This window comes from Antennarius striatus, chromosome 21, assembly GCF_040054535.1.
Source record: "Antennarius striatus isolate MH-2024 chromosome 21, ASM4005453v1, whole genome shotgun sequence".
NCBI classification, from domain to species: Eukaryota; Metazoa; Chordata; class Actinopteri; order Lophiiformes; family Antennariidae; genus Antennarius; species Antennarius striatus.
The window spans coordinates 11,827,674-11,854,776 of record NC_090796.1 but is presented as its reverse complement, the minus strand read 5'-3'; the positions used below and the strand labels follow the sequence as shown (position 1 = coordinate 11,854,776).

Here is a 27,103-nt window from a genome sequence, read left to right as displayed (position 1 = left end):
AAGAAGAAAAATTTTTTTTTACATTAAGAAACTGTGATGCCCTGTTAAATCAGGGGCTGGATTTCACACAGTAGCTACAGAAATATTTAATACCCCTGATACAAAAGTATCAAGGGTACTAAATATTTATTTTATTTTAATCCTATTTCTGTTGACATTTTTGTGAATCTTTGATGCATCCTGCCAGCAAAATAAAAAATTAAAACAAACCCAAAATAAATTACTTATAAATATTTGGCCTGAGTCCTGCTAAAATACCCACTGGCACAGAGTAATTACGAATAGCCTTCTTCTTCTTCTGCATCTTAAACAAGGCAGTCAGAGACTGCAACATCCCACAACACCCCTGAATTCAACATTTTACCCTGACCTACCCCTTTTTGTGCCTCTGGCTTCCTGAAAATATTGCTTTTTGTTTTGTGATTATATCTCATCAGGTTTCAGAGATATGTACCTAAAAAGGTATACAGTGCGCCGTTGTTCCTCGAGGTTAATGCATTTCAGGAACCACATGCGAATTCTGCGATAAAGTGACAAACTATCTTATTTACGGTAATTTAAACATTTATGAACCCTCCCCATACTGATATTAAACCTCCTTCTATCTGTATTACCTTTCCCCACACTCTTATCAACTGTTTAAAGCACTTTTTTGTCTCACAAAAGTCCGAGACTCACAGAACGTAGCGCACTTCCGGATGCTGTCAGCCTATAGAATGCGGCTATGATGAGTACAAAAGTTGAAATTTGACCTTGACTTAGTTTGCTCTCTCTCTTTGCCGCCCGAGTTATGTCCTTTTTCTTTCATCTTTCTAACTGCAACGGTTGTGAAGATACTGGTTGTGAACGAACGGACAGACGAACACACAAACACTGAAAATTACCCGCTTTGCGGGATGTAATCACACAATTTTGAGCGACTAGCAGTCACATCAGTTTAATTCTTTCCTACTAATTTCCTACTTTTCCTTTGCTCTGTGTGGTGCTGTCAGACTTCTTCATCCTCTTAGGTATTTCATCCACAGGTTGCTCTTCTTTGTCAGCTGAGCTCTTCCCCTCTGGTTTGTCATCCAGGATGTTATCTGAAGGGAAAATACAGAGAATTATGACAAATGGTACCATAATAAAAAAGACAAGTTAAGAGTCAAACGCAATATTTCTGCTCTATACACTGCAAACAGTATTGACCCAATACCACAGCGCTTAGAAGACTGCAAGAAGTTTGCAACAAGCTGATCAAATAAGCACACACCTGCAAATACCTCTCCTTAACGCTTATTTCATCGTGATACTGTCTTCATGACAGTAATACCTGTCCACCATTTTCAGTTCAAAATTTACATAAGCTCAGCATCATACCAGTCATTTGATTCTCGAAGAAATAAACTGGTATGAAAATGTGTTATGGAGCAGAAATAAATCATTCAATATCTAAAAGTCTTGCTTATTGTAAAACCAAAATGCTGTTTTGTATTTTATGAGTGGAATTTGGTTACTTTAGTCAGACCCACTAGAGATAGTTGTAGCATTTTATCCATAACAACAGTGTTTGGATTGGTTGAGCATTTTGAAGCAAAGCATGTGAGGAAAATAACCACAAAGGGGAAATAAATGGTTATCTTATACCCCCAAATACTTGAATATCCCATAATCATTTTCCAAAGCCAAACATCCACAAAGTTCCCCCCAACCCATCATTGACATTCAAAGCAAAGTCTATCAACTGTAAACAGCAGCAGCAGTAGAAAGTTCTCCCTCTGATCCCATCCCTCCTACACACTCATCTCAACCAAAAACACAGAAAGAGATACTTCAACTTGTAAATGTAGGAGGGTTTTATCAGAGAGATATTGCTTTGGAATCTCTTCATTTGAAGAGTTTGGTAACAGAGCTAACCCCTAAATGTCATCCTGTAGACAGTAGCCAGAGAAGTGAGCTGGATCAGAGTGACAGTAGAGAGTTCCTGTTAATCAAAGGATGGTGGCAGCTTGGCAGTTTAAATAAATATTAAAACTAAACTTGAGAAAAGCTTTTTGAAAGGTCTGCAACCAGGATTTAGGAAGCAGCAGTGCTGGGACTGGGACTGGGACAGGGTAGTTTCCCCTGGACTGCTGTTTAGTACGGGGGCAGCGTAGGGCCTGAGAAACCAGATGGCTTTGTTTTGTTTCCCTGATGAGTCTGCCCAGCCACTGGCGAGGTCACAGAAAAATACAGTACAACGGGGAAAAGGAGGGAGGTATTGTGTTTGTGGGAGAAAGAGGGATCACGCAGAGAGGCCTATCTTTGAAGGACAGTCAATCTAGAGGTAGATGAGAGCGTGGTCTGCATTTACAAAGCAGAGATTTGTAAAACTTTGCACTGCAAGATTTTTAAATAGCGTTTCAGATAAATACTCAAACATGATGCAACAAACAAGGCAAACATAAAGACACATTGCAACGCATAAATTACATTCTAAAAATATATTCAGTATACTAAAAAAGTGTTACGAGTGACACAATTTTATTTATTTTTAATATAAGAAATTTAGATGATGGGCACCCAGAGTCCATTTTATTTGAGGATCGCACAGCAGAAACAGCTGGCGCAAGCTGGAAATTAAGGACTTGTGTCATATTATTTTAATTACATAATGGTGATAAAAGAAGTGTACATCATAACAAAACACTCCTGCTGTTGCAAACCACCCACTGTTAGAAATTCAGTAACAATAAACACGCTCTGTTGGCCCGTGTTGGAACTCTGAAACAGTTATAAATCTTGGGAGTGTAGCTGCTGTGCTGTTGTTGCTTCATGTGCCAACAACAAACACATATTGAAGTAACTAAAGTAGAGAGTGAAGGAGGTCTCCCGTCTCAAAGGTCATTTGTTCAAGATACTTGTCAAAACATTATTAATATCTTAAAACAACACAACTTCAAGAGTATATTTTACAATCAAAAACATCAGGCTGAATTATTCATGACGTTGCTACTGATACATGACAGACAGCAAAAGTTGAGCAGAGCATGACATCCATAAAATGCAGGTATGCAGCAGTTATGTGGGTAAAACAGGAATTAGTCTACAGCAGTGATGCAGATCACTAGTGCACCTCTACGTACAAGTGCCTTCATTGTGACTTTTCTACAGTGGTTGAAAAAAAACAAAAGAAAATTAGCAAAACAGACTCAGAATTTGCCATACAACTCAATGGGACAGACAACACAATAAAGCACCATTTTAAGTTTCACATTATGATTTTTTTAAATCAAAATGCATAAGTGAAAGACCAGCCACCACTGCAGAACAAGACAATGAAGACACTGGTAAATAGAGAGGAGCATCAGAGCCGCGCATTTACCTTCCAGGCCATACGAGGCAGTAGAGGCAGTGAGGACATCAGCTAAGTGGAAAACAGGCAAGATAAAACAGGAGAGGAACAGAGTGAGAACAGAGTGTCAACACAAAAAGATGCTTGGTTATTAAAGAAGGAAGTTAGAATAAAGGTGTGAACAAAAGTAGTTCTAGTGTTATGATTTAAGAGTGTAGTCTATATGGCTTTTTAACCTGAACACTGAAATCTTCTAAGTGTTTTTTTTTTGTGCCTTTTTTGAGTCTTCTTCTCCTTACCATCTGATAGAGACTCATAGTCATAATCGTACTCGTCTTCTTCCTCCTCCTCTTCCTCATTAGTGTGATTGCTGGTTGGAGGGACTCCTGGTGAGCCGTTGCTAGCCTGGGCCTGCATGTGTGCAAGCTGGTGAGCCTGTAATCGAAATGAAGTTTTACAAAATGCATAAAAAGTATGAAAAGAATTAATGTTTGCAAAGATATACCTGTGATCAGCCAATCAGCTATAAATGTACAAGCTCTTATCTGCAGAGCTTATTATGTGGACAATGTGAAACAAGTAAAAATTATTTATGTGTAACAGCGTGTCTACTCAACCTTTTGTTTAAGTATATCCACCGGCGCCTGGTGTGCTTTGAGCTTTTTGTTCTTCAGGAGTATCTTCCCCCTCAGCTGCAGCGGTGACGGTAGGAGTGGGTCATCGCTGAAATCGCTTTCAACGAGGAAACGCGTCACAAGACGTTCCCCGAACACCGTCTAATGAGCGAAATATGACAAATATGACTGACAGGCACCAGGGGAAGAATGCTAATTTAAGTGGAAAAAGCCACGGGAAATCAAAAGTACTTTTATCAACACAAAACACTGCAAATAAACAAGGCATTCTTGACATAAGCTAGCCTGAGGCACAGAGCTATCTGAACATGAAAGACTTCTCTTTATCAGGTCATGCAGGAGCCAGCCTCAAGGGAGGATAAGATGCTGGAAAGTTGTGTTAGATGAAAGTAAGATGATATTCAATCATGATGTGTCTGTTGTGCCCAGATAAGTCCAGATTTGAGAAAAAAAGGACATTAGCCTGAAGTTTAGAAAAGCTGGCCTGTGGGTGTATTTTTGGCAGCTGAAATGAACACATCAGCAAAGAAATTTTGTGAAAATTAATCATTTTGGGTTTTTTTTTGTAGAAACTGAAGGTGTTGGTGCTTAAAAGTATTAAATGTGATATTGGTGAAAAGCATATCCTCTGACACTTTGGTGTTTCTTCTAGAACACTAGAAACAAAGCAAAGGAAAAAAAATCTCATTTTGCAATTTCAGATGTAATTGCTGTGTACCTTGAAGATTTCAACCATCTTGCGTTGCTGTGGGAGGGAGCAGTGGTTCTCTATGGACAGGATGACGGGCATGTCTGAATTGACAAATGCAGACCGATTAACTGCTTCCACCACATCCTGGAGGATCATAGGAGAGATTAAATTCTTAAAAACAGCGCCCCAAATTAAATTAAAGTCAATAAAACTTTTTGACATACAGTACGAATGAGATTTAATGAAAAAAGCCAGAGATGCAACTTCAAATAAAATACAAGTGTTTGAGGGATCTGATAGGTCCAACTCTGATTATATAAAAAAAAACACAAAAGAGAGTTTATGAAAGAAACCAAGATCAGCTGATGTGTATTCTCAACATTCTCATTTGTTTGGTTTTCAGAACCAACATAATTTCTGAAGTGGTACATTGCAGTGAAAACATTGACATCATACAGAAATATAGTTGTGTTTGGTGATATGACTGAGTTATGTTCATTTGTGAGAAGTTTATTCAAAGAGGCAGGAGAGCAGAAAACACAGATTGCAAATGATTGATCACTTAAATGTGTTTCTAACCTTAAAGGGTATCTTAGTAGTGAGGGTGTGTCCATGATAAATAACTGGCATGCCATCATCTCCATCCCAACAGTCCAACTCAACACTCCTGCAGCCTTGTAGCAACACCTAGTGAATAATTACATGATAGTCAGGCAAAAACATACAAAATAGATGCTAAAGGTCATTGATGTGGTCTCAAATGACTGAAGGCTCACATACTTGACTGTAAAGCTCGACTGAAGATTCTCCCTTAAGCTGGTGTCCAGTAAGATAGGTGTTATGAGAAGACTCAATGTAGTAGTAGGATAGAGGATACTGCAGCTCCTCAGGATTCATCTGGGATTCTTCAATACGAGAAGCAAAGTTATCCTTATCCATCAGGAACCTAGTCAGGAGAGCAAAATGGTTAGTAAACCAAATTTTTGTCAAAGTGTTATAGGAAAAATATAAGGAGAGTTCATCACAGCGGGTAATCGTGTTTCCTTTTTAAACGAATGCAAATGTTGATATTCTTTTAACTGTACCTTGCAAAACCTTCAAACGACATCCATCCCATTTGTCTCATGGTTAATGAAGGCTCAAATTTCTTAAAGACAAAAGCAAGAAATAATTAATTACAGTTATTGACTAATAGTCGCCTCTACTTCCCTTTGTCTCAGACTTCCTCTGTCCTAATGCTATTCATTAATCTGGTGAATTTATTATCTATATGAGACAAATTTCCCCTCCTTCTCTCCACTTCATGTGTCCTGTTTTCTTTCCAGGCTCTACCTGTATTATTGTGAGGATTTCATCGTAGCTCAGGTGCTCTCTTTGACAGTTGATGAGGAAGTCATTGAGCTGAGGGATAGCCAACCCCAAAACGCCCAGCGATGCATTTTCCACTCCTGTTCCATTGGTTACAATACTGGCTGCAGCAATTGCATCTGAGATCTGTTTCTGGTTGTCAGACATCTGCTGCCTTGTCCGTATAAACAGACCAAGATCAGAACCATTGCGGGTTAATAAATCTGAAGGTAAAAGGAAGAGGAAGAATGAATAAGAAAAGTAGGTTGCCTCAGTGTTTCTCTATCTTGCGCATGCACAGAAATACATAGATAATTGTAACCATTTCTTACCAAGGTCTGGCTGTAGACCTGTGTCTTTGTCGTCTATCCTGAGGCTGGTGTAGAGAGGAGCAGACTCTGGACTTGAACGACTGCAGGGGACAGCAAATGTGTCAAACAGCTCTTTTAGGTCCTTCCTGCTTCGAATGCTGAGGAGGAAGTGACACATAACCAAATTTGGTCACAAGCAGCTCAATTTACAATTAATTTCCAACAACTTCAACAAACCATAGGTGTGTAAAATATTTATGTTATGTCAATAGACAATAAACAATGTTTTTCATGTTATAAAATTTTGGCCATATAAAAAAAATTTAATTTGAAGATTTGATTTCACAAATATATACAAATGCTCAAGACTCAGAATAACTGATTTGCAGATGGCTGCATAACATACATCTCTTGAAAACTAAGCAGACTTTCTGAGCGTCTGATCTGCTGAATTCCCATACCATCATCATCTCTGAAAAACTAATTGCGGAACTGAAGAGGAAAATCAGATGAAAGGGAACACCCCAATCTGAAAAATGTAGGAGGACTGCTATGAAAATAAGCCAAACTAAAATAGTTTCCTTTCATATGAAAGGGAAAATTTGACCAAAGCTGAATATCACAAAGATAGGGACCCTTTAGAAAACACGATAACCTTGAATGCCTTTGTTGAATTGATAAAACACACCATTATATAATAAGAGCACAACATGTACAATTTACATCCTATTTCAACCTATTATTCAATGCTGGATGATTACGTGTACCTAGAAAAATGAGTTCCTAGATTTAGTTGGAAAAGATAAAACAGAATAAACATACATATTTATGTAAAATGAATCTCTGCTCTTAGGAAACTATGTTGTTGTGAATTGAAATTGTCAAAACAATATAACTAATGGAATAATTTTTGGCATCTACCTGAATGACTTGAAGAGCTCAACAAACTCGATGAAACTCATTGTGCTGTCAGAAATGATGAGATTCTGGAAGCCTTTGAAACAGCCTTTACCTCGACCGTGCCACGACCTGCTGCTCCACGCCCTGCAACACACAATGAAGAAAATTAAAACTGGAAAAAAAATGGGGAATATTCCAGAGTTCAAACTTTCCATAACAGTTGCAGCCATACCCTGTATGTGCTTTGGCTGTTCCTGAGAGGGTTGGAGAGGTTTGTGAACGGGACTGGTTGGATCCCACCATGCTGGAGGAAGAAGAGGAGGAGGAAGAAGAGGCTAACAATCCAGGGCTTTTACTGGATGAGAAGGAGAATGGCCCAGGGAAGCCATCATCTGTGGAGGCAAAGTGAACTGAATGTAAATTACTGAATCTCATGAAAAGCTAGGCAAAGCTCCACTAATAGCTCGGTTAATGTCACCTGGATCTTCTAAGTCTATGTTATCAGACTCTGGTCCGTTTCTATAAAATCCCTCCTTACAACTCCTTGTTTTTCTGGAAGCCATCTCATCATCTGTGGCATCTCCACTGTCCCCCTGTATTGGGTGTAAAACCACACTAAGTCAAAAACTACTCATCTGAATAGTCAATGACAACTGCAATCATGAGAAAGAGCGACAGAAAAAAGCTTCATACACTGACCCTGACAAGGACTTTCTTCATCTTCTTGGTCTTATCATTGATGCCGAGAGGACTGCTTTTCTGGCCAGCAGGTTTTTCCACTCCACTTGTACCCATGTTCCACCTCCGACCACCAAATAGTTCAATGGCATGGGCTAATGTAGGCCCTTCGTACCTGCCATCCTCCTAATACATAAAAACACCCAGGTACAGAGTGTTAAATGAACATTCGAAGCAAACAAATACTTTAACTCATCAAAGGTACTCTCAGCTAGGACAAATCCATTCTTTAAATAAAACATATATATGTTGAAGAATGTGCTGAGTGTTTACCTGGTACAAACTGACATACTGCCTCCTCAGCCACTGCAATCTTTGGTCAGGAAACCTCTTCAACTTTCTAGTTGCATTCACCAACTCTGACAAACCCGTATGAAGCATTTGTGCAGTATGGTTGGGGGCAACAAAGTGCAGGAGTCTACGGCAGTGGACATTCATGAAAAGATTAAGCGAACAGTGCGTTTTCCTAATGTATTACTCTGGCAATGCCATGACAGTAAAATGCATTTCAAAGCAGGTGGTAATAGCACCAACCTGTTATCAGTGGTACTGAGACCATATAGGAGGCTGAGACCATTCTCTTCTACAGTCATCTGACTCAGCTTGTTTTGCAAACACACAGCATGAACGTCCACTCCCTGATGACCCAGGAACACAGCCTGCACATCCAAATGACCATGAGTACATGAGTATCATGAGTGCAATTTAACAATTTCAAATGCCACTCAACTTTAATGATCCCATTTGAAATATCACAACTTTAATTTCTGGAATAAACACAAATTCAAATGGAAAAAAGAAAAGAAAAATTTTGTTATGGATGACAAAAATATAGTTTTGTTTTTAACCCAGATTAAAGGACAAACGAGGATTTTTTTCCTCCTTCAACAAACCTTCACAACACTCAGATCCAAAAGTCCCTCAGATAGTCCTGCCACTACAGTCTGTCCTAAACCCAGTGGCGGCTCCGAGGGGAAGGCCATCCCACGCTGAGGCTTACCTGCAAGAAACAAACACAATTACACACAATTAATTAGAGTAAGTTTTTATGTCATGGATGCCTCATCTTCCCTGATATGAAGAGTAATAATCGAGGAGGATATGAGGCTTGTCTTTTTGAAATATAAAAATCGTAGATACTGATACATCTCTATAACAGTTCTTTCAAGGTTATCTTAACACACTTGGCTTAACAGATCCCACACTCCTTATAAATTGCCCTTACGATAAACACTGTTAAACTAATTTACTGCTGGAAAGTAATTATACTCCCATACAGTAATAATTATTAATACTGTACATAGAAGTCTTCATCATGTAAATGTCTGTAAAATGATTGTAAAAAAATAATTTGTAATTACATGGATGTGAAGTAGTTACAGTATATTCATGCCTTTTAAACTGCATTATCATTTGACATAATGTCATAATGTACCCCAAGTGAGTGTTGTGTTGTCAGGTTGCAGTTGCAACAGACAGCGAGCTGTCAGGTGACTGTCCTGGTCATAGTGGATGACTGTAGCCCCTTGCAGCAGAAACTGGTGAATGTCTGGTTGTAGTGAATAGACATACCTGGAAAAGAAAAGTACAGATACCGTCTCATGTTGTTGAGGCACCGATGCAACTTTGTGCATAAGTGTGCAGGTTTCCTACCAGGGAATGAGTTCAGTGCCATGGCTGAAGGCTCTGTGCGTCTCCTCAGCCCCCTGACACTCCACTTCTTTTACCACCAGCTCAGATGACAAGTCACTCTCTGAATCTGATAAGTCCCCTACCATGAATCTGAAGATGGAGTTAGTTGAGAAAAACCATAAATTAAGATTCAACTTACTGACTTCTGCTGCTATATTTATTTTCCATCAATCAAGTAATTTTTTTTTAAAAAAATGCATTGCAGTCTAGTAAGAAAGTATAGACAGTTAAGATGATCAGCACATAAATACGCTCCAGACTGCAGTGAATCTACTGAAGGAACAAACTTGTATCATGCATGTATGTTCCTTGATTACTAAAAAATAGAAGAAAACTCTGCTCAGCCAGCAACCATACAGAGATTAATGTTCAGCCTCTTGTATCCACTTACAAGACATGGTTTGTTTCTGCTGCACTCCTAAATGAATGTGAACTAGAAAGGAAGAGAGGGACAAAGAAGATAGACCGGAATGAAGCAAATAAAGAACAAATAAAGTTGTTCCTGGATAAAGGTAAAGGAAAAAGAAAAATAGCACAAAGAATCTAGTAGGAATGTTTACAAGAACAGGAAAAGTAGCTTAAATGTCTTCTCAATATTTATCTGTGTCTAATCTAAGCCACAAAGAAATAGAGATATTATCCTGGGCTCTAACAGGATGACTCAGTCAGAAAAGCTGTCTAGAAACACAGAGAAAACAATCCAGGATTCCTTAACACAAACATGCTTCAAATGAAATAAATTTTCTGTTGCTTATGCTGTTAATTTGTTTCTCCCCATTGTGCTGAAAAGTACCAGAGCTCTATTCCTTCCTGTCCTGACAGGAAACTGACCTGTTATCTGTGTTCTCTGTGACACAGGAGTTTATGTGAGCATCACCTCATATCAATAACAATCTGAAAATGGATTTCTTCACAAACCCATTATCTTCTCCACTGTTTATGAAGGACAGTAAACCGGTCTGTACGACTTTGGCAAACATCCAGAACTCACTACCTCGGTGTCTATGAACCAGTGATGACTAACAGGAATTGTGCTTTCATTATGAAGTGAGAAACCAGTAGTACCACTCATTTGTGCATGGTTGTATTCAACCTTCTTATACATGTGTGCATGACATACTCACTTTTTTTTCACTTTTCTATGAGTCATTGTCTGTTACTGCATAGAGGGATAAAGAGGTCCTTTCTAAAATTTATACTGGGCTTGAAGGACCTCAATATTACACATCACTGGATTGTGATCAAATAATGTATTTCCTAATGTATTTTATATGGATATATAAACTGACACAGGTTATTTCTTTATGGTAAATGTCAGTGAAAGGTTTATTTATGAGGTTTAAGACTGTAACACCAGTCATATCACAGTTATATTTTGATAAGTGATCCTGTAAGGTGATTATAATTGAAACAACATGAAAATAAGTAGGAACGGAAAAAGGTACTGACTGATTGCGACAGCGTTCCCTAAAAGAGTTGGTTCTAGTTGCAGGGGATGGGCCAGTAGAAGAGGGACTGGTGGACACCTCATCGGGATCTTCTACCTCCAAGCTACGATTACAAGATCTGAGGAGCAAAAGAAAGCGCCAGGAAGGTCAAAACGAAACAAAACAAGGAGTATGAATATGGAAGAACTGTGGCAGACACATGAAACAGAAAACATGTAGAAGGATCTACCTGATAATCTGAAGGATGTTGCTGACTGTAGCTTCTTTCTCTGGAACATGTAGACCATCAGGACCAGAACGCAACATAAAATTGTGCTGGCCACTGTAGTCAGACACAAACTAGAGAGAGGATATATACAAGTTGGATGAACTCTACTAACATCTTTTTTACTTCAAGGGACATTACTGAGTGTATAACTATGCGTGGCTGCGCATGCTTGCTGTTGTTTAAAGTACCTCTATTGAGTCTTCTGAATTATCCAACGTCGATTTGAGGCTCATGATGCTTGCTGTCCCATCCAACGCATCACTGAGCTCTTTCAAAAAGACTCCACAGAAAGGCACCACCTAATACAGTTATGCGGCGACAAGACAGATATTTAAAAAAAACATCCTAGTGCTGACATTAATAAAGAAATACTGTGCACTGATAAGAGCTAAAACACAAACAAACACTGACTCAAAGTATCAAATATCAAAGTGTCAAATTCATCCATTCCCAAACGTCATCCACATAAACAATTCCCTACCTTACATCCTGGTATATTGAGAGCTCTAGTCACAACTTTCTTGTACTCAGAAGATGATTCATGCTGAGCCATGGCGTCCTTTAGGCTCCTCATGGTCTCGATGTCTGACTGGTCCATAAACTGCCACATCTTTAGTACCTTGCGGGATCTACAGGATTAAAAAAAAAAAATCATGTGCATGCTTCTGTATAGTATGAGACTGTATGAATTTTGTCTGTGTTTTCCAAACCTGAGTCCAGCCAGAAACTCCATGACACCATTGTAATTTCCCATGTTCCAACAGCATTTAGCGACATGGACCAGGTAGGAGAAAACCTCTCTCTTCTCCTCCATGGATCCTGCAGTCAGTATCAGCCACGTTACCCAGGAACTCACCTGTTGATACAGTTTTACACAGTCATTCTAATATATTGAAGTCAAATATGACATATTAATACTTGAAGGCCTGGATTTCCTTCAAAACTCTATTCTGTTAATCTGAGGGAATACTGAAATACAGTTAGCTGACACTTTTATTGTGTGTAGTCTTAGTTTTGTTCATGTCATCTCTTTAAAATTCTAGTATGGCAAACAGCGTCTAAATTGGCGACACACGCAGAAGACCATGCCAGCTGGTCAAACACATACACATGAGAAAGAATGCAATCAGATATCTTTCAACTGCGCATTGCCTCTGCACTGATCACAATCTCATAGACACACCCACACACACACTTTGACTAGACATACACAGAAAATACAGGAAAAGATCAGATTCCAGTGTGGCTGAGTTTTGCTCTTCAATATCTATGTGTTACAGCCTCATGAACATAGTCACACTCATAAAACGCACACACGGACACGCACACACACACACTCCCTAATCCCCTTGCAGGTGGTGAAGTATCCCCCTGGCCCAGAGATCTGTGACTAGGTTATGTAAGGATCTGTAAAGCCCACCACCACAGACTGACTGCACAGGAACTAAATAAAGCCACACACACACACACACACACACACACACACACACACACACACACACACACACACACACACACACACACACACACACACACACACACACACACACACACACACACACACACACACACACACACACACACACACACACCTACAGAAACACGCATCATGTAACAAAATACTCAGTTCCCCCGAATGCAAAGTCTAAGAATAAAGACACATACCACTTCTAAATACTACAGCCATCAAAATTTAAGTAATCCCATGATGATTTTCTAACATGCATGAATTGGGATTGAAAAATCCATCCAACACAGCCATCTTTGGTCAAATGTCTAAAAATTTGACAATAGTACCTAACATGCAAGATTTTAGCTGGGTGGAGGAAACCCACATAGACACAGTGAGCACATACCTATTCCACACTCTTCTTTTCCTTTCGGCTTTTCATAAACATCTATAGCATTAGACATAAAAAGCTGGTTGTCGTGATTCCAACTGGCTCCAACAGTTTTATGGTTTGTTAAGTCTCACATTTCTCTCTTAACATGAGTGCAGACACACTAGTGATGATGCATGCAAGATATGATAAAGGCACTACAGTTGAGAAGGTTACTGTGAAAATGTATTCCATTCAAGACAGTTCAGTCTCTCCTCTGAACTGATTGATGTTATGACTATAAAATTCCACAAAAGTATGGAATTGACTCATCCAGAAACCAATCTCAGTAGCTGGTCTTTAGACCACATCATGTGCCCTATTTCCCTATTTATCACTAAATCTTCAAATATAAAATCTCCAGAGCAGTCACTAAATATATCTTATCTACCTGTAAAACAAGTCTGCAGCCTTTGTTTTTGCACCTACTGTGGAGAAGCATCCTGAGTTCCACTTGTTGCATCATTTCATCTGTTGCTCCACCTCACTTACTATACTAAGGTCTCAGTGTTTTAGTATCATTGACAGCACAAATGGGATTCAACTGCATGTCAATTAAAAAAACAAATCTATTATTTGGGATTCCACAAAATCTAGTGGTTACACTAGACGACATACATCATATGACCACATCCCAGTTTTACTCTAGCGAGAGCCCTTTTGTTTCATGTCACGGCCGTCCTTGTACTATCAAAGGGTAAAAATGAGCTTGTCATACAAACTATTGAATTACAAACAACCCTGTTGCCCAACAGTCTCTTATCTGTTGCTCGCCTGCTCGGAACCGGACGTGTACATCTAGGACGACAATGAGTATTGGTTTACTTCAGAGACTGTCAGCAAAGTGTAATTTTTATTCACGACACATCTAGACAAAAAGATGCGGCCCTTCTGACATGCCATATCACAATATATAATCAATCATATCTCATGTGTAAGAGGGATTATTGACAGGATATGAAAAGATATAACATAGTGTATGTTTGTGTGTTTGAGGACAGCAAAAAAGCACAGAGTAGCAATCAGGCCCGGCAGGAAAAGGTTTCCTAAAACAAACCTTTCCTAACATGCATGGAATAGGTGTTATCAATGGCACCTTGAAAACATTTTACATCCACATACACACAAACATGCTGAACTGGAATGACACACATGCTGATCCTCCTTTGATGTTTGCATGTCTGTCAGTCTGTCTCCATCTGTGCATGTGTTATTAGTTGAAATACGAGGATCCCTTTCTCCTTGATACATGAATTATATAACCGAGGGCTCGTGTGCATGTACCAGACTGGTCCTGTCGAAGCCAAACAGTCCGGACGGACAAAGGAGCTACCCTTACCCTGCCTCCAAAGTTTCTCTTTCTGCACTATCCTCTTATCTTTCACTCCCATACATGGTTTGAAAATGAAGAGAATTGAAACCATTTGATTCTTTAGGGAAAAAAATTAAACTTACAAAACTGGTGTCGGGGGAAAAAGGAAAAAAGTCAGACTCTAAAACTAATAATGTATCTCAAAACTGTGGATTCAGTTCAGTGCAGTGCTGTCAAGTCTTAAACATTGAAAGAGGACATGAAAATGACCATCCCACAATTTTACAGCTCCATGCAACAGCTAACACCTACATTTATCCTGACGTTTATCCTGACGTTCCTGACGTTTAACCCACTACTCAATATCAAACTACAAAATGTACATCCAAGGTCATAGATGCCTGTGGAAAATATCAACTGAAGGGGACAAAAATCCCCACAAGACGTGTGAAATTTTACTAAATTTTACTATACAGAGTTTGTCTGCAGCTGATTTTTTGTTCACCATGAGTTCATATGTTCTGAATGAATAGAAATCATTAACAGCTGACAATTTTATGAGTCAGAGGTAGATATTTGCCCTTACGTTGCCCTCAGTCACTGAGGGAAATTCAAAACAAACTGTGATTTAGAGACAACACAAGCTAGACCCAGTAAAGCAGCAACATCTCATACTCAACATTTCATCTCTCTTTGAGAGTGTTATGATTTAAAACCACTCTAAGGTTTCATTTGGGTCTTCCCAGGGAGGGTTGCTCATGTCATTTTATTCCACCGTGCCCATATATGGCTATAATGCATATTTGGAGGACTTTTTACATGTGTGTCTCTCCTCGCACTAATTCAAATGAAATCCAGCTGATGTAAAAGGCATGCAACTTAAAGCTGACATCATTCCCAATCAGTCTCCGCTTCTTTTGCAATCCTTTTGTCAGCTGTACAATGTTGTGATTGTTTATTCTTGAAGTCACTCACCAGAAAGGACCCATGGGAAGAGTAGCCAATATATACAGTACCACTTTCAGTGTGTAATTATGTACACACTGTGTGTGCTTCGGTCATGAGCTGATAACTTGGCAGGAGTCGCAAGCCAAATACAGCAAGGCAAGCCCAGTTAAAGGAAAACACAATGACTGTTCTGCTCTGAGTTTATACCTTTCAAATAAATGTCTCCGATGATGTCATTAGGGAGAGGCCATCTAAGGGCACAATCAGGAGGTACTGTTTTAGAAATGTTTTTTACAGTACACTTACTAAGTTCTCTCTGTCAACATAAATAACCTCTCAATAAGGACTTGTTCAAAAGGTATTTAGGAGTCACACCATTAAATGCTTCCAAGTAGTCTGCTGATTGGTATCACTGGTTCTCTCAAGTGAGTTCATCCAGATAAAAAACAGGTAGTAAAAGCTGAGCTGGAGAGATAAAGGCTGTCACTTTAATAAATCACTGCTATTAAAGCGACATTATGAGCTCTTGTGGCATGAATACAAAGATTTAGGGTTATTGATTATCCACTGATTTTGTTTAGCGTAGATCTCTCTGTGAATTACTGCATTTCCTCATGGACAGAAGGCAAAGATAATTCAACCCACAATTAGAAAATTAGATACCGCATGAGAGCAATTGATGTCTTTCAGTGACTTATGGGACATTAATTGAATCAGTGTTTTATACTTTAATAGTCTGGACATGTCTAAACAAAAAGATATTGTTGACATTTTACAGATCGATAAATAAAGAAAAAAAAACGTAAAATGAATCATAACAAAAACAACTAATTTAGTTATATATATGAAGATATATAACATTACCTATAGCACTTCAAGATAAAGTTGTGTATTAACACATTAATAATAAATGAATAAACACACATATACATTTGGATAAGTGCACTTCTAACCTCATTGAATCGTGCCACTAGGTCCTCCACAGCGTTACTCTGCTGAGCACTTTGGGAAGGCATGGCAGGCACCGATAGTGAAGCCTTGAGGTTTGGATGGCGTTTGGTTTGACACTCAGGACTACCCAGGTCTCGAGTGAGGAAACAGAGGTAATCCAATGGAAAGACCTACAAATGATGAGGCCCTGTGAGCTTGGAAATTAATTTAGCTTGACAAGATCTCACAATAAAATGTTTATATGTTGTATAGTGAATGCATGTGGTTTCAAGTTTCACAGGTACTGCTACTTTCAATAAACTGTCAACACTAACATGTCATCTGTCGACAGCAGCAAGATATTGTGTGTTACTTCTGGTGATGGTCTAAAACTTAAAAGGACAAATTATCTTTAAGTCGGTAGGTTAAATTCAAAAATATTTTAAGTATATTTAAGTATTTTCTAAGCAGTAAATGATGAATTTCCTTCAATTCATTTTGATGTGAGATTAGGGCAGAATTTAAATTATATTGTAATGCATATCACAAAAGACCACAAATTATTGCCATAGAAAACTGCAACAGCAAATTCCTTAGCATACTAACAAAACACCCTAAATACTCATCATATTTTATGAGCCAATTATGTGTGTGCATGAGTGTGTGTGTTTAATTTCTCCTCACCCGTTGGTACAGTTGCTGTTCTTGCTCGGTGAGGATACATGCAATCTCCTCTGGGAACTGAACAAGGTGGCGCATCTCTGCCAGCTCCTTACTGATCCCGCTGACGGTGGGAGGAAGAGAGCTACTGCTGGTCATACTGCTCGCCAGCTGACGTTCTGGATCAACACATAAGGAGGAGCAAAATAGACAAAAAAAGAAAAAAGCTGTGAATTGAATTTCTTAAAATGCTTTTCCACGTGCCTCACATTTTCTAGGTGGATACAACAATCGAGAGGAAAAAGGAGAAGGTATCATGAATGCAAGGACACCAGAAGTTGTTACTAGAAAATAAAAGGCAAGATCAGAGAAGGGAGGTATTCAAAATGAAATATTATCCTTTCATTTCACAAAAACTTTTAAGCCTCAATGAAATGTGTGTCTCTTTTTAAGGATTAGCCTTGAATATTTCATATCTTCTGAACATCAGTCGCTGCATACCATCTTTTTTCTACCCTCCACTAACCAAGAGAAGCCTGTGACGCTTCATCCTCTTCAAGTAAATAGCACTGATCAGCTGCCAGCTCCTGTGTTTGGATTTCAGTCAGGTCCATTAGTCTGTGTACACACACGCACAAAACCATTTCATCTTTGCTAACAAAAGACTAATGGACAGTTTCTACACTGGTACTGGAGGTGCCAGGTAGACATACTGTACATTGTCAGGATGAATGCCAAGTAAACTAATACTCTTTCCACTGCAGGAGCTTTCCAAGGAAACCTCTGAGGGACTCCTTGATGAGTAATACCTGCAGTCTGGACACAGAAGCTAAGAAATCCTACTTTGATCACCGAAATGTAAACTCTGTTTCTCTAAAATATAAGTTTTTGAGGTAATAGGTAAATGGTGCTAAGTGCTCAAAAGCAAAACATAGCATTGCTCACTGACGCTATATGGCATTTTAAACATAGCGTAATTTTGACAGAAAACACAGTGAAACACCACGACAGAAATGCAATGAATATCACATAAATTGATCATCAGGTCAATGCGCATTACCATACACCAAAACTTGCCTTATATACTATATAAACCAAAGACTCAGAAAATATAGTATGTACGTGAGACAGTATGTGCAGATTTACACTGAAAGGTTATACTTGGCAACCCTTGAGATGTGCAACTGGTAACTATACCAACCACTGAAACTGGTCTGTAAAAAAGGGTTATTTTTATTTATAGAGTTTGATTTGTGGATCCGGAACAGTTTTACAGATTCTGTAATGAATTCTCAGCGCACATGCATGCGTGCATGTTTGGTAGACAGGCTGAGCAAAAGAGACAGGAAATGAAGATGAAAAAAGAAAGGAAAATATTTTAAGAGAGAAAAGACTGAGGATTAAATTCTTCAAACAAACAAGAAAATAATACAAAACGGGGGAAAAGGCAAAGAAAACTGAAAGCAAAAGAGAGCTGGCAGGAGATGATACTGATATGTTAGAGAGGAATAAAGCGACAAGCAGAATAAGTGGACATTTTATTTACATTATGCAGCAGGTGCTGGATATATATCACGGTTAAAGAGACATCTTAATACAATAAATTCTTTAAATGTCCTAAAGAGAGATAGCCTACAGTTTCTGAATAATGGTTGAGCAGTCAGTTCATAGCAAAACATTATCATAGTAATATTTGCATACAAAAATAAGAATACAACTTGAAAACTGGAAAGACAGGAAATGTGTCCCAGGGAACCCAGTATCCTTAGTAAACTGAAAAAAGTCATACCCCATAAGTAAATTAATTTCTCCAAGTCTACCCATTTACATTTGCTGATCTTCTGAAGTGGAAATGGAGACACCCTCCAATCAGTGATATGAATTTCATGAACATGCAAAGTCCTGAATCATTCATTTATTCACCCTTTAATTCACACATGTAGGCAAAGCTTTCAGACAGGCGGGGAACAAAAAGGCGCTATAGAGATGATTTTAAAAAAATCTTCTAAAGGCAGATTAACACATGCACACACAAATTCACATCCCACCTCATATTTGCCCAAAAATTATATTTATATTTAACATATATTTGACAAAGAAAATCCATATTTGGAATATATACGAATGCTATGTATCCAATTTATCTCCTCATCTTCTCATGGTTTTATATTGTGTGTATGTATCAAAGTGTTGAGAACGTAATTGGAATCAATGCATCAATATCAATGATTAAATTAGCTTCATCGCATTTTCTTTATGATATCTTTGCAAAGCTTCATGCAAATTGTGTAGGATTCGGAATATTAGTAACAGAAAGAAACTGTGAGCTGTGGTAAATAAATCTTACATTTGAAGACTGTATGGAACATAAAATGTAGTCTCAAGGACATGAATAATACATAATGATATGAATGCATTTCTACTGCAAGACCAAATGAGCATAAACCACAATAACTCCCTGTGATATGTTTTCATATGTGGGTTTACTCATCTGTGATGCATAACGAATACAAATAACCTGTGCTTGTGTGCAATGAATGCGGTGGTGGAGGAAATTGGCCAGACATCCTTTTCAACTCTTTTTGTGGCATTTATTTTTTAAGGAATAACGTCAAAAAGAGCGACAGGAAATACAGTTGCATCTTTTTCTGTTACGTGGGAAAAAGCTTTAAAAAGAGTAAAGCAAAAAATATATGCACATGATATAAACTTAAGACTTAAAGCAGCTATTTACACAAACATCTTTATTAAAGCTAAGAAAACCATCATTCTGGTAGGATTTTTTTTAATTCTTATATATTCTTTTTAACAGCAACAATAACTTGACTTTTGCTTAAGGCTTGTTTAGTAACTTAAACCAAAGTAGAGAATATAATTGCTGCCATCTTCCTCTGCCAGCCATTATACAAGAACATTGTTCTCTTGAGCACAATCTGACCTGTTGACAGCTCCTTCACTGGAGAACACAGGAAACTAAAACAACTGCGTTGAGAACTGCCAGAGTAAAACTGCTCTCAAAGGCATGCCCCTCAAACATGCAAATATTAAGTATATTGGAAGAGTAAGGAGCATATTCACAATCATATATGTCAACACACAAATCTAAATAAGAAATCATGAATTAACACAGATGTAGTCAAATACAAAACAAGCACAAGGACTGAACATTGATTTGTCTGCTGTCAACAGAGTAATCACATGGAGTTTACATGAACACAAACAGACCCACAGACACGGATGAACCAATGCTCTTCTGACCTTTTCTGACCTACAATAAAAAACAAGTCAAAAATAAGAAAGCTGGGTTGATTACGCAAAAGTCTCCTGATTATGAAACCAAACATCAAATTACTGTAAAGTGTGACAGAACTGAATTGAGTAAATTTAGATATTAATATTTTTTTCAAGACTTGTAAAATTTAATTGTTTCTTTACAGTGTTCCTTTCAAGTCAAACTACATGAAATGAGGGCTCAATCTGCAGTCTGTTAAAGGATGTTTGCATGGACGAACAAATCACAATGACCATGTCTCATTTTGTTTTCAATTATAAGATGTATTATCACTATCACCATAGTCTAAACATATCCATAGGCATATGAGACATTTATTGTTGGGGTCAATTCAATGTGAAGTTGTTTAGACACTTTCCTACAGGCCAAGGGCATCATGGGGGTCAAAGCACTAAGCAGTTGCTCACAAATGTTTCAGACTGCTGCATCAGTCAACACACAATAAAATCAAAAGTTTTCACTTGCACTGCAATGCTCTCTGTAGTTTATAATGCATGCAGGACATAACAAAGGGAAATGTGTTCTTAATGCACAAGTTCAGCTTGCAAAATTTAGCTTGCAAAACACAAAAAGCAAAAATAAGGAAAGAATGAATAAATCACAAGGCATAAAGGAGGATGCTGATCTAGCTGACCAATACATTAAAAACACAGTGAAGTATTCCCATATTTGGCAGCTGGTAATGTAGAAAAGGTATTAAAATGCGGAATTCAGCCATTACACTGTACACGCACTGCCAAGATACACTGAAATTGGTAACTCAAATTGCACATTTAACAGACTTACTTTTACTAAGACCGTCAACTATAAAATATCTAAGTTCACCTTTTCTTCTTTTTATTTTCATGAAACAAGAATGGATTTGACTTTAATATGAATCCCAAATCTGTACTTCACATTACAGAAAAAGTTAGCTGCTTCCATAATTTAATTTACAGATAAGCCAAAACTAAATGGGCATCATATTCCTTTTGAATAAAATAAGTCCTCTTGATATTCATATGGCAACATCAAAGTGTGATACTACAACAGACAAAATACCCATTAACATGGAAATAAAGATGTTATTCAAGTAGCCACAAAATACAAGCACACAAGCAAAATCTATTCCTATTACAAGTCGGTCATTGAAACAGCAGCAGTCAGACTGTGACTCACTTTTCTTCTACTCACTGATCAGCTTGAGGTTCAGTCTGTGAGAGAGCTTCATGTTTGACACAGCTCTGCCACTCTGCATCCACCCTGACTGCTCAGCTCAGTGGTGACCGAGGCTCACTTGTCTACACTTGAGTCCCACTCTCCCGCAGCTGTTCTCTATCCCCCCCCCTCACTCCTCCTCCCCCCTTCTCTCTGGCCGTCTGCTCTATTTCGCTCACCTTCCTCCATTCCTTACTTGAACTACCGTGTCTTTCCCTACTGCCCTTTTTCCCGTCACCTGTCTTCTCTCCTTACTTATCAGCAAACAATCTTTGCTGCTTCTCTAAACTACATTCACTATTCCTTTTTTTCTTCCTGTCCGATGATCTTCCTGGATGATCATCAGACCTTAAGCATTTCTCAAAGACAAGAATCAGCAAACGATATCTGCTTGCTAATTACCGACACAATTAACAGTGATTTGTGCTCCAACTACTGTATGTCTACAACTGTGCTTTTAAAGAACACACCAACTTGACCTTACCCTTGTTGAACCCAGATGGCGTTTGTTCCACCAGTATTTGTCTTTAGAGGTTTAGGTTTACCCTCAAAACAAGATGTGTAAATAACGTGAATGCTTGCTGTGACACAAATGTAAGTGAGCCTTTCAAAAAAAACCAGATGAACATCTGATCTGCTTTCTGAACACGACAATCGAACTGGCATGCAGAGAAGGCACACAAAAACATTCAGCCTGCCATCATCCACAGTAAAAATAAGAATATACAGTATACCAAGGCTGTCCAGGTGATCATCCTGCTAAACATTACTAGATTTTGAAGTTTGGTAGTGCTAGGACTAAACTCATTTAAAAAAAACCCAAACCCTCAGTGTTCATAGTATACAGCGGATGTCTGATGAAACATCCATGAGTTTGGGATGCCCAATTTGGATCCTTATTGAAATGTACTGTATTCTGGTGCACTCCGCAGCGTACATTCAGGAAGAAGGCAAAAGGAACAGAAGACAGGAAATGCACAGACAGAGAACGTTAAGGCTCATCTGCAGATGACACAAAGATGACTCTAACCACAAAGAAGTGGACCATTTGAATGGATAATGGTGGTCACACAATGTTTCTAGAACTTCATGTCCATTTCAGACCCAGTCAAACCAGCTACATTAGGAAGTATGCTAACAGCAAACCAGATTTAATAAGCTAGATGAGAAGAACATTTGTTATTGACGTAAAGCAAAAGCTCATAAGGTTGTTCTGCTGAATTACAGAGGAGAGGAGTAACACAAAATTGCAGTGATTAAATTAACATTATTCACATTGAAACATGTAAATTTAAGTCAATCTCCAAGCTTCAAAGTAATGGAGTTCATTTTATGAAATCCGAGATTTAACATTATGATCCATGTAATTTGAAAACTGTTAGCTTAAAATGATAACTGGATTAAAAATGGAAACTAATTCTTTCCTTTTCTTCTTCTTTTCCTTTCGGATTTACCCTTCAGGGGTCGCCACAGCGAATCAATTGCCTCCATCTAACCCTGTCTTCTGCATCCTCTTCTCTCACACCAAGTACCTTCATGTCCTCTTTCACTACATCCATAAACCTCCTCTTTGGTCTTCCCCTAGGCCTCCTGCCTGACAGTTCAAAACTCAGCATCCTTCTATCAATATATTCACTATCTTTCCTCTGGACATGTCCAAACCATCTCAGTCTGGCCTCTCTGACTTTATCTCCAAAACCTCTAACATGTGCTGTCCCTCTGATGTACTCATTCCTGATCCTATCCATCCTGGTCACTCCCAAAGAGAACCTCAGCATCTTCATCTCAGCTACCTCCAGCTCTGCCTCCTGTCTTTTCCTCAGTGACACTGTCTCTAGACCAAACAACATTGCTGGTCTCACCACAGTTTTGTACACCTTTCCTTTTATTTCAGCTATAACTCTATCTATCACACATCACACCTGACACTTCCCTCTCATTCACACACATGTACTCTGTCTTACTGCGGCTAACCTTCATTCCTCTCCTTTCCAGGACAAACCTCCACCTCTCTAGCTTCTCCTCCACCTGTTCCCTGCTCTCACTGCATATCACAATGTCATCTGCAAACATCACAGTCCATGGGGATTCCTGTCTAACCTCATCTGTCAGCCTTTCCACCACCATAGCGAACAAGAAGGGGCTCAGAGCTGATCCCTGATGCAGTCCCACCTCCACCTTGAACTCCTCAGTCACACCCACAGCACACCTCACCACTGTCTTACAGTCCTCATACATGTCCTGCACCGCTCTAACATACTTCTCTGCCACTCCAGACTTCCTCATACAATACCACATTTCCTCTCTGGGCACCCTGTCATAAGCTTTCTCCAGATCTACAAAAACACAATGCAGTTCCCTCTGGCCTTCTCTGTACTTCTTTATCATCATCCTCAAAGCAAATACTGCATCTCTTTCCTTTTACTTCAGCAAATTATCAAAGATTTTTTAGAGGAACATTATCTCTGGGTACAGATCTAGATTTCTTTTAAACTTCATGTTAAAGGATCCACACAGGAGCTTATTTGTGTTTGAATGGCAAAGATCAATGAAAGATTGGAAAGAGCAAATCTGAACACACAACGTGAGTGCAGGTAAATTATGCACAACAAGTGGGTAGAAATGGAATGATGTTAGGGAGACAGAGAAAGTCGGACAGGGAGTCTCTCATGCTGTGTTTGAGTGGCTGTGAAATCCTAGTCCTGCCAAGACTTCGAAGTTGCTATGTGTGTGCGTGTCTGGCTCTATTCTGTTTCCTGTAACACCCATCAGAACAGAGCACAGTGTCATGTTGAAGATATGTGCTGTGTGTGTGTGTGTGTGTGTGTGTGTGTGTGTGTGTGTGTGTGTGTGTGTGTGTGTGTGTGTGTGTGTGTGTGTGTGTGTTTGCGTGTGTGTGTACATGCTTCCAGATTTTCTTTTGTCATTTAACATACGAAATACAGAAATAAAAACAAAAAAATTAATAGAGTCTCTCATTCTGTGTGTGTGTGTGTGTGTGTGTGTGTGGTGTGTGTGTATGTGTGTGTGTGTGTGTGTGTGTGTGTGGGCACGCATGCATGTGTGTGAGTACGCATGAGTCTCCCTGATCTTGCGAGAGACAGCCCGTCCCCTGGCCAACTGCCAGCAGGAATTAAAGTCAGTATAGTCTTACATTTAAGTCATATGTAGCATCATTGTAGGAAAGGTGGACTGTCTGTTACCAGCTGAGCAACTGACCATCAACCCGACTGGTTGGATGATGAAGTCAGTGGGACAGTAAGACAGTCAAAGCAGTGAGTAAGAGTAAAAGAGGTGATATAGCATACACTTGAAGACAATTTCTCTAGGCTTTATGTTAAGATTTTAATGTTTCTGAAGTTATGTCAAGGATAGAGCTAGCTGCTTCCAGGTGCTTTAGGAAAAGTAAAATTCTGTCAATGCTTGTCATGTGAAAAGAGCCCAAATAAAACCAAATACCAAGCTGATCAGAGCATCTTCTTTTTGTGTGTCTCACTGAACTTCAGCATTGTGTGTGCAGAATGTGTTTCTGGATAGAGTGGAGAAAGAGAATGAATGTAACAAGAAAAAATCAAAGTCAAAGGGAAAGGACAACCACTGGGATCAACTGCAGACGCCCTCCTACTGACTCAAAACCCACTGTGGATGAGGACCCATGTGGGAAAAGAGCAGACAGGAAGAAGATGAGAGGGCCGGTTGACCACAGGGGAATAGTGAGAACGCTTTCTATTCAGATTCAAACAGATTCAGGCTGTCTGCCAACAGTCTCTGCTTCACTTGTCATTCAATTTATAGCGTATTCATATTTTTACACTGTACATGCTATCATTTCAATTGCATAGGTTTTACACAATCAAAAAAACAAAATACACATAATACAGTGTATCACCTACCCTTCAACACACCGTGGCTGTTGAAGCACTGGGTTGAAGGGTAAGGCAGACTGGAACGTGCACCAAGAGAGGCGGTGGCCTCCAGCAGGGCTCCGGTGAGCAGCGAACACACCGACGTCCTCCGGGCACAAGCTCGATAAAGCCTGGAAGAAAGTGAAAAAAACTTGCTTAACCTGAGATTCTAATCTCAAAATTTAAATAATATAAGAATTTTTCTTTTCTGTAAACAGAGAAAAAGAAGTAAAAATGAATTTCTCACTTTGAAGAATTCATCAAATAAATTAATTTTCAGGATAAGTACTGAAACTGTGAAAACCTTATCAGTGTAGTCAAAGGCATGAGTATAGCTGCAACTTTGATGCTTCTTTTCATTAATTTCCTTTTAATGAATTAATGTATACATCCATAATTAGATCTACAAAGTAGTAAATTTCTAGTCGTTATTTTAACTCAGACGTTAATCTGTTTTAATGATGACCTCTTTAACCTCTCAGTTCAATACAATAGATAAACATTCCTAACATGTCAAATATCAGCCATCTTACTTAATTTTATAAACGTTCAATTGATTAAAATCTGTAGTATAGATATTTTTAAATACTGTATATGGTTAGTTATCATGAAAGGACAGAAGACAAAGACAATGTTTTGCTGCAAACCTTAATGGATGAGGACGATGAGGGGGGTATGGGTTTAAACCAGGTCCTGCTAGGCTGTGACTGACATTGTGTGATGACCAGTGGGATTCTTTTAGACACACACGTCCAGAACTCCAGAGCAGTTTGTTGGCAGGATGAATCAGGCTGAGCTCTTCCCTCTTCTGAACATAGCTGGTAACCTGTTGAAGAAGCCATTTACAAGTTTACAAAATGATGTAGAAACGGAAAGGATGTAAAATAAAAGTTCTAATTACATAAAGGAAGATGTCCACAGTTACAGTCGACTTCAAAAGCCAATCAAGCTAGCATCAAAATAATTCTTGTCATGAAAGATTGATTGCGTTCCGTTATCATTTATGTCCGAAGCTATTAAAATCAATCCATTGGACTTTAAGAAAGTTTTTGAAGACGTTTCGTCTCTCATCCAAGAGACTTCTTCAGTTCTGAAGGTGGCTGGTCTTGTCCCATCTTTTTAACCCTTTGGGGTGTGGTCAGTGCTATTCACTATTCACAACCGTCGTTGAAACCCGTCTGGCTCCTCAACGATTGTTGATGGGGGTGTCATAGATTTGGAAGTCATAGATTTGATTTCCATGTTTGATATGGTAAAAGTTTTACGTTGGATGCCCTTCCTGACACAACCCTCTGTATTTATCCGGGTTTGGGACCGGCACAATAAGACACTGGCTTGTGCCCTCTTGCGGCTACGTTGCTTTTCAGACTGTTATATAACCCTTTTCAAATCAGAGGTAACTGTCATCAACGCCTCTTCTTTGGTCATTGCCAAGCAATTTCCTCTTAAGACTGCAGATATAAAGTGTGAAAAAGAATAATTGGACGGGAAGAAGCACCACTGAGATACATAACAGGAAGGAAGAGACATGAGAATGAGTATCGTGATGGAAAAGCATTAAACCGGGACAGATAAATCATTTTTGACCTTAAAGAACATTTTTCTCAATTTCACACTCTTGGAACAACAACACTTA

The 27,103-nt window shown here is 38.8% G+C and overlaps 1 protein-coding gene across 6 annotated transcripts in view; it reads right to left on the bottom strand.

Annotated features, from left to right (window-relative positions):
* The window catches only part of plce1 (phospholipase C, epsilon 1), a 69,828-nt gene that overhangs the window by 11,568 nt on the left and 31,157 nt on the right, over positions 1-27,103 (bottom strand). For 2 of the 6 annotated variants that reach the window (XM_068304909.1, XM_068304913.1), the window contains exons 6-34: positions 26,115-26,293; positions 25,456-25,598; positions 17,098-17,252; positions 16,437-16,604; positions 12,054-12,199; positions 11,825-11,972; positions 11,532-11,642; positions 11,305-11,414; positions 11,077-11,193; positions 10,019-10,060; positions 9,589-9,717; positions 9,371-9,507; positions 8,829-8,935; positions 8,470-8,594; positions 8,209-8,353; positions 7,897-8,061; positions 7,676-7,790; positions 7,430-7,589; positions 7,219-7,341; positions 6,319-6,455; positions 5,972-6,210; positions 5,725-5,786; positions 5,420-5,585; positions 5,219-5,326; positions 4,667-4,783; positions 3,931-4,089; positions 3,613-3,748; positions 3,344-3,385; positions 964-1,082 (exon numbers count right to left, since the gene is read on the bottom strand). In XM_068304909.1, the coding sequence (XP_068161010.1) occupies positions 964-1,082; positions 3,344-3,385; positions 3,613-3,748; positions 3,931-4,089; positions 4,667-4,783; positions 5,219-5,326; positions 5,420-5,585; positions 5,725-5,786; positions 5,972-6,210; positions 6,319-6,455; positions 7,219-7,341; positions 7,430-7,589; positions 7,676-7,790; positions 7,897-8,061; positions 8,209-8,353; positions 8,470-8,594; positions 8,829-8,935; positions 9,371-9,507; positions 9,589-9,717; positions 10,019-10,060; positions 11,077-11,193; positions 11,305-11,414; positions 11,532-11,642; positions 11,825-11,972; positions 12,054-12,199; positions 16,437-16,604; positions 17,098-17,252; positions 25,456-25,598; positions 26,115-26,293 (3,810 nt within the window). The remainder of the gene's footprint in view (positions 1-963; positions 1,083-3,343; positions 3,386-3,612; positions 3,749-3,930; positions 4,090-4,666; positions 4,784-5,218; positions 5,327-5,419; positions 5,586-5,724; positions 5,787-5,971; positions 6,211-6,318; positions 6,456-7,218; positions 7,342-7,429; positions 7,590-7,675; positions 7,791-7,896; positions 8,062-8,208; positions 8,354-8,469; positions 8,595-8,828; positions 8,936-9,370; positions 9,508-9,588; positions 9,718-10,018; positions 10,061-11,076; positions 11,194-11,304; positions 11,415-11,531; positions 11,643-11,824; positions 11,973-12,053; positions 12,200-16,436; positions 16,605-17,097; positions 17,253-25,455; positions 25,599-26,114; positions 26,294-27,103) is intronic. The other 4 variants (XM_068304912.1, XM_068304914.1, XM_068304911.1 and 1 more) reach the window with 3 other exon arrangements.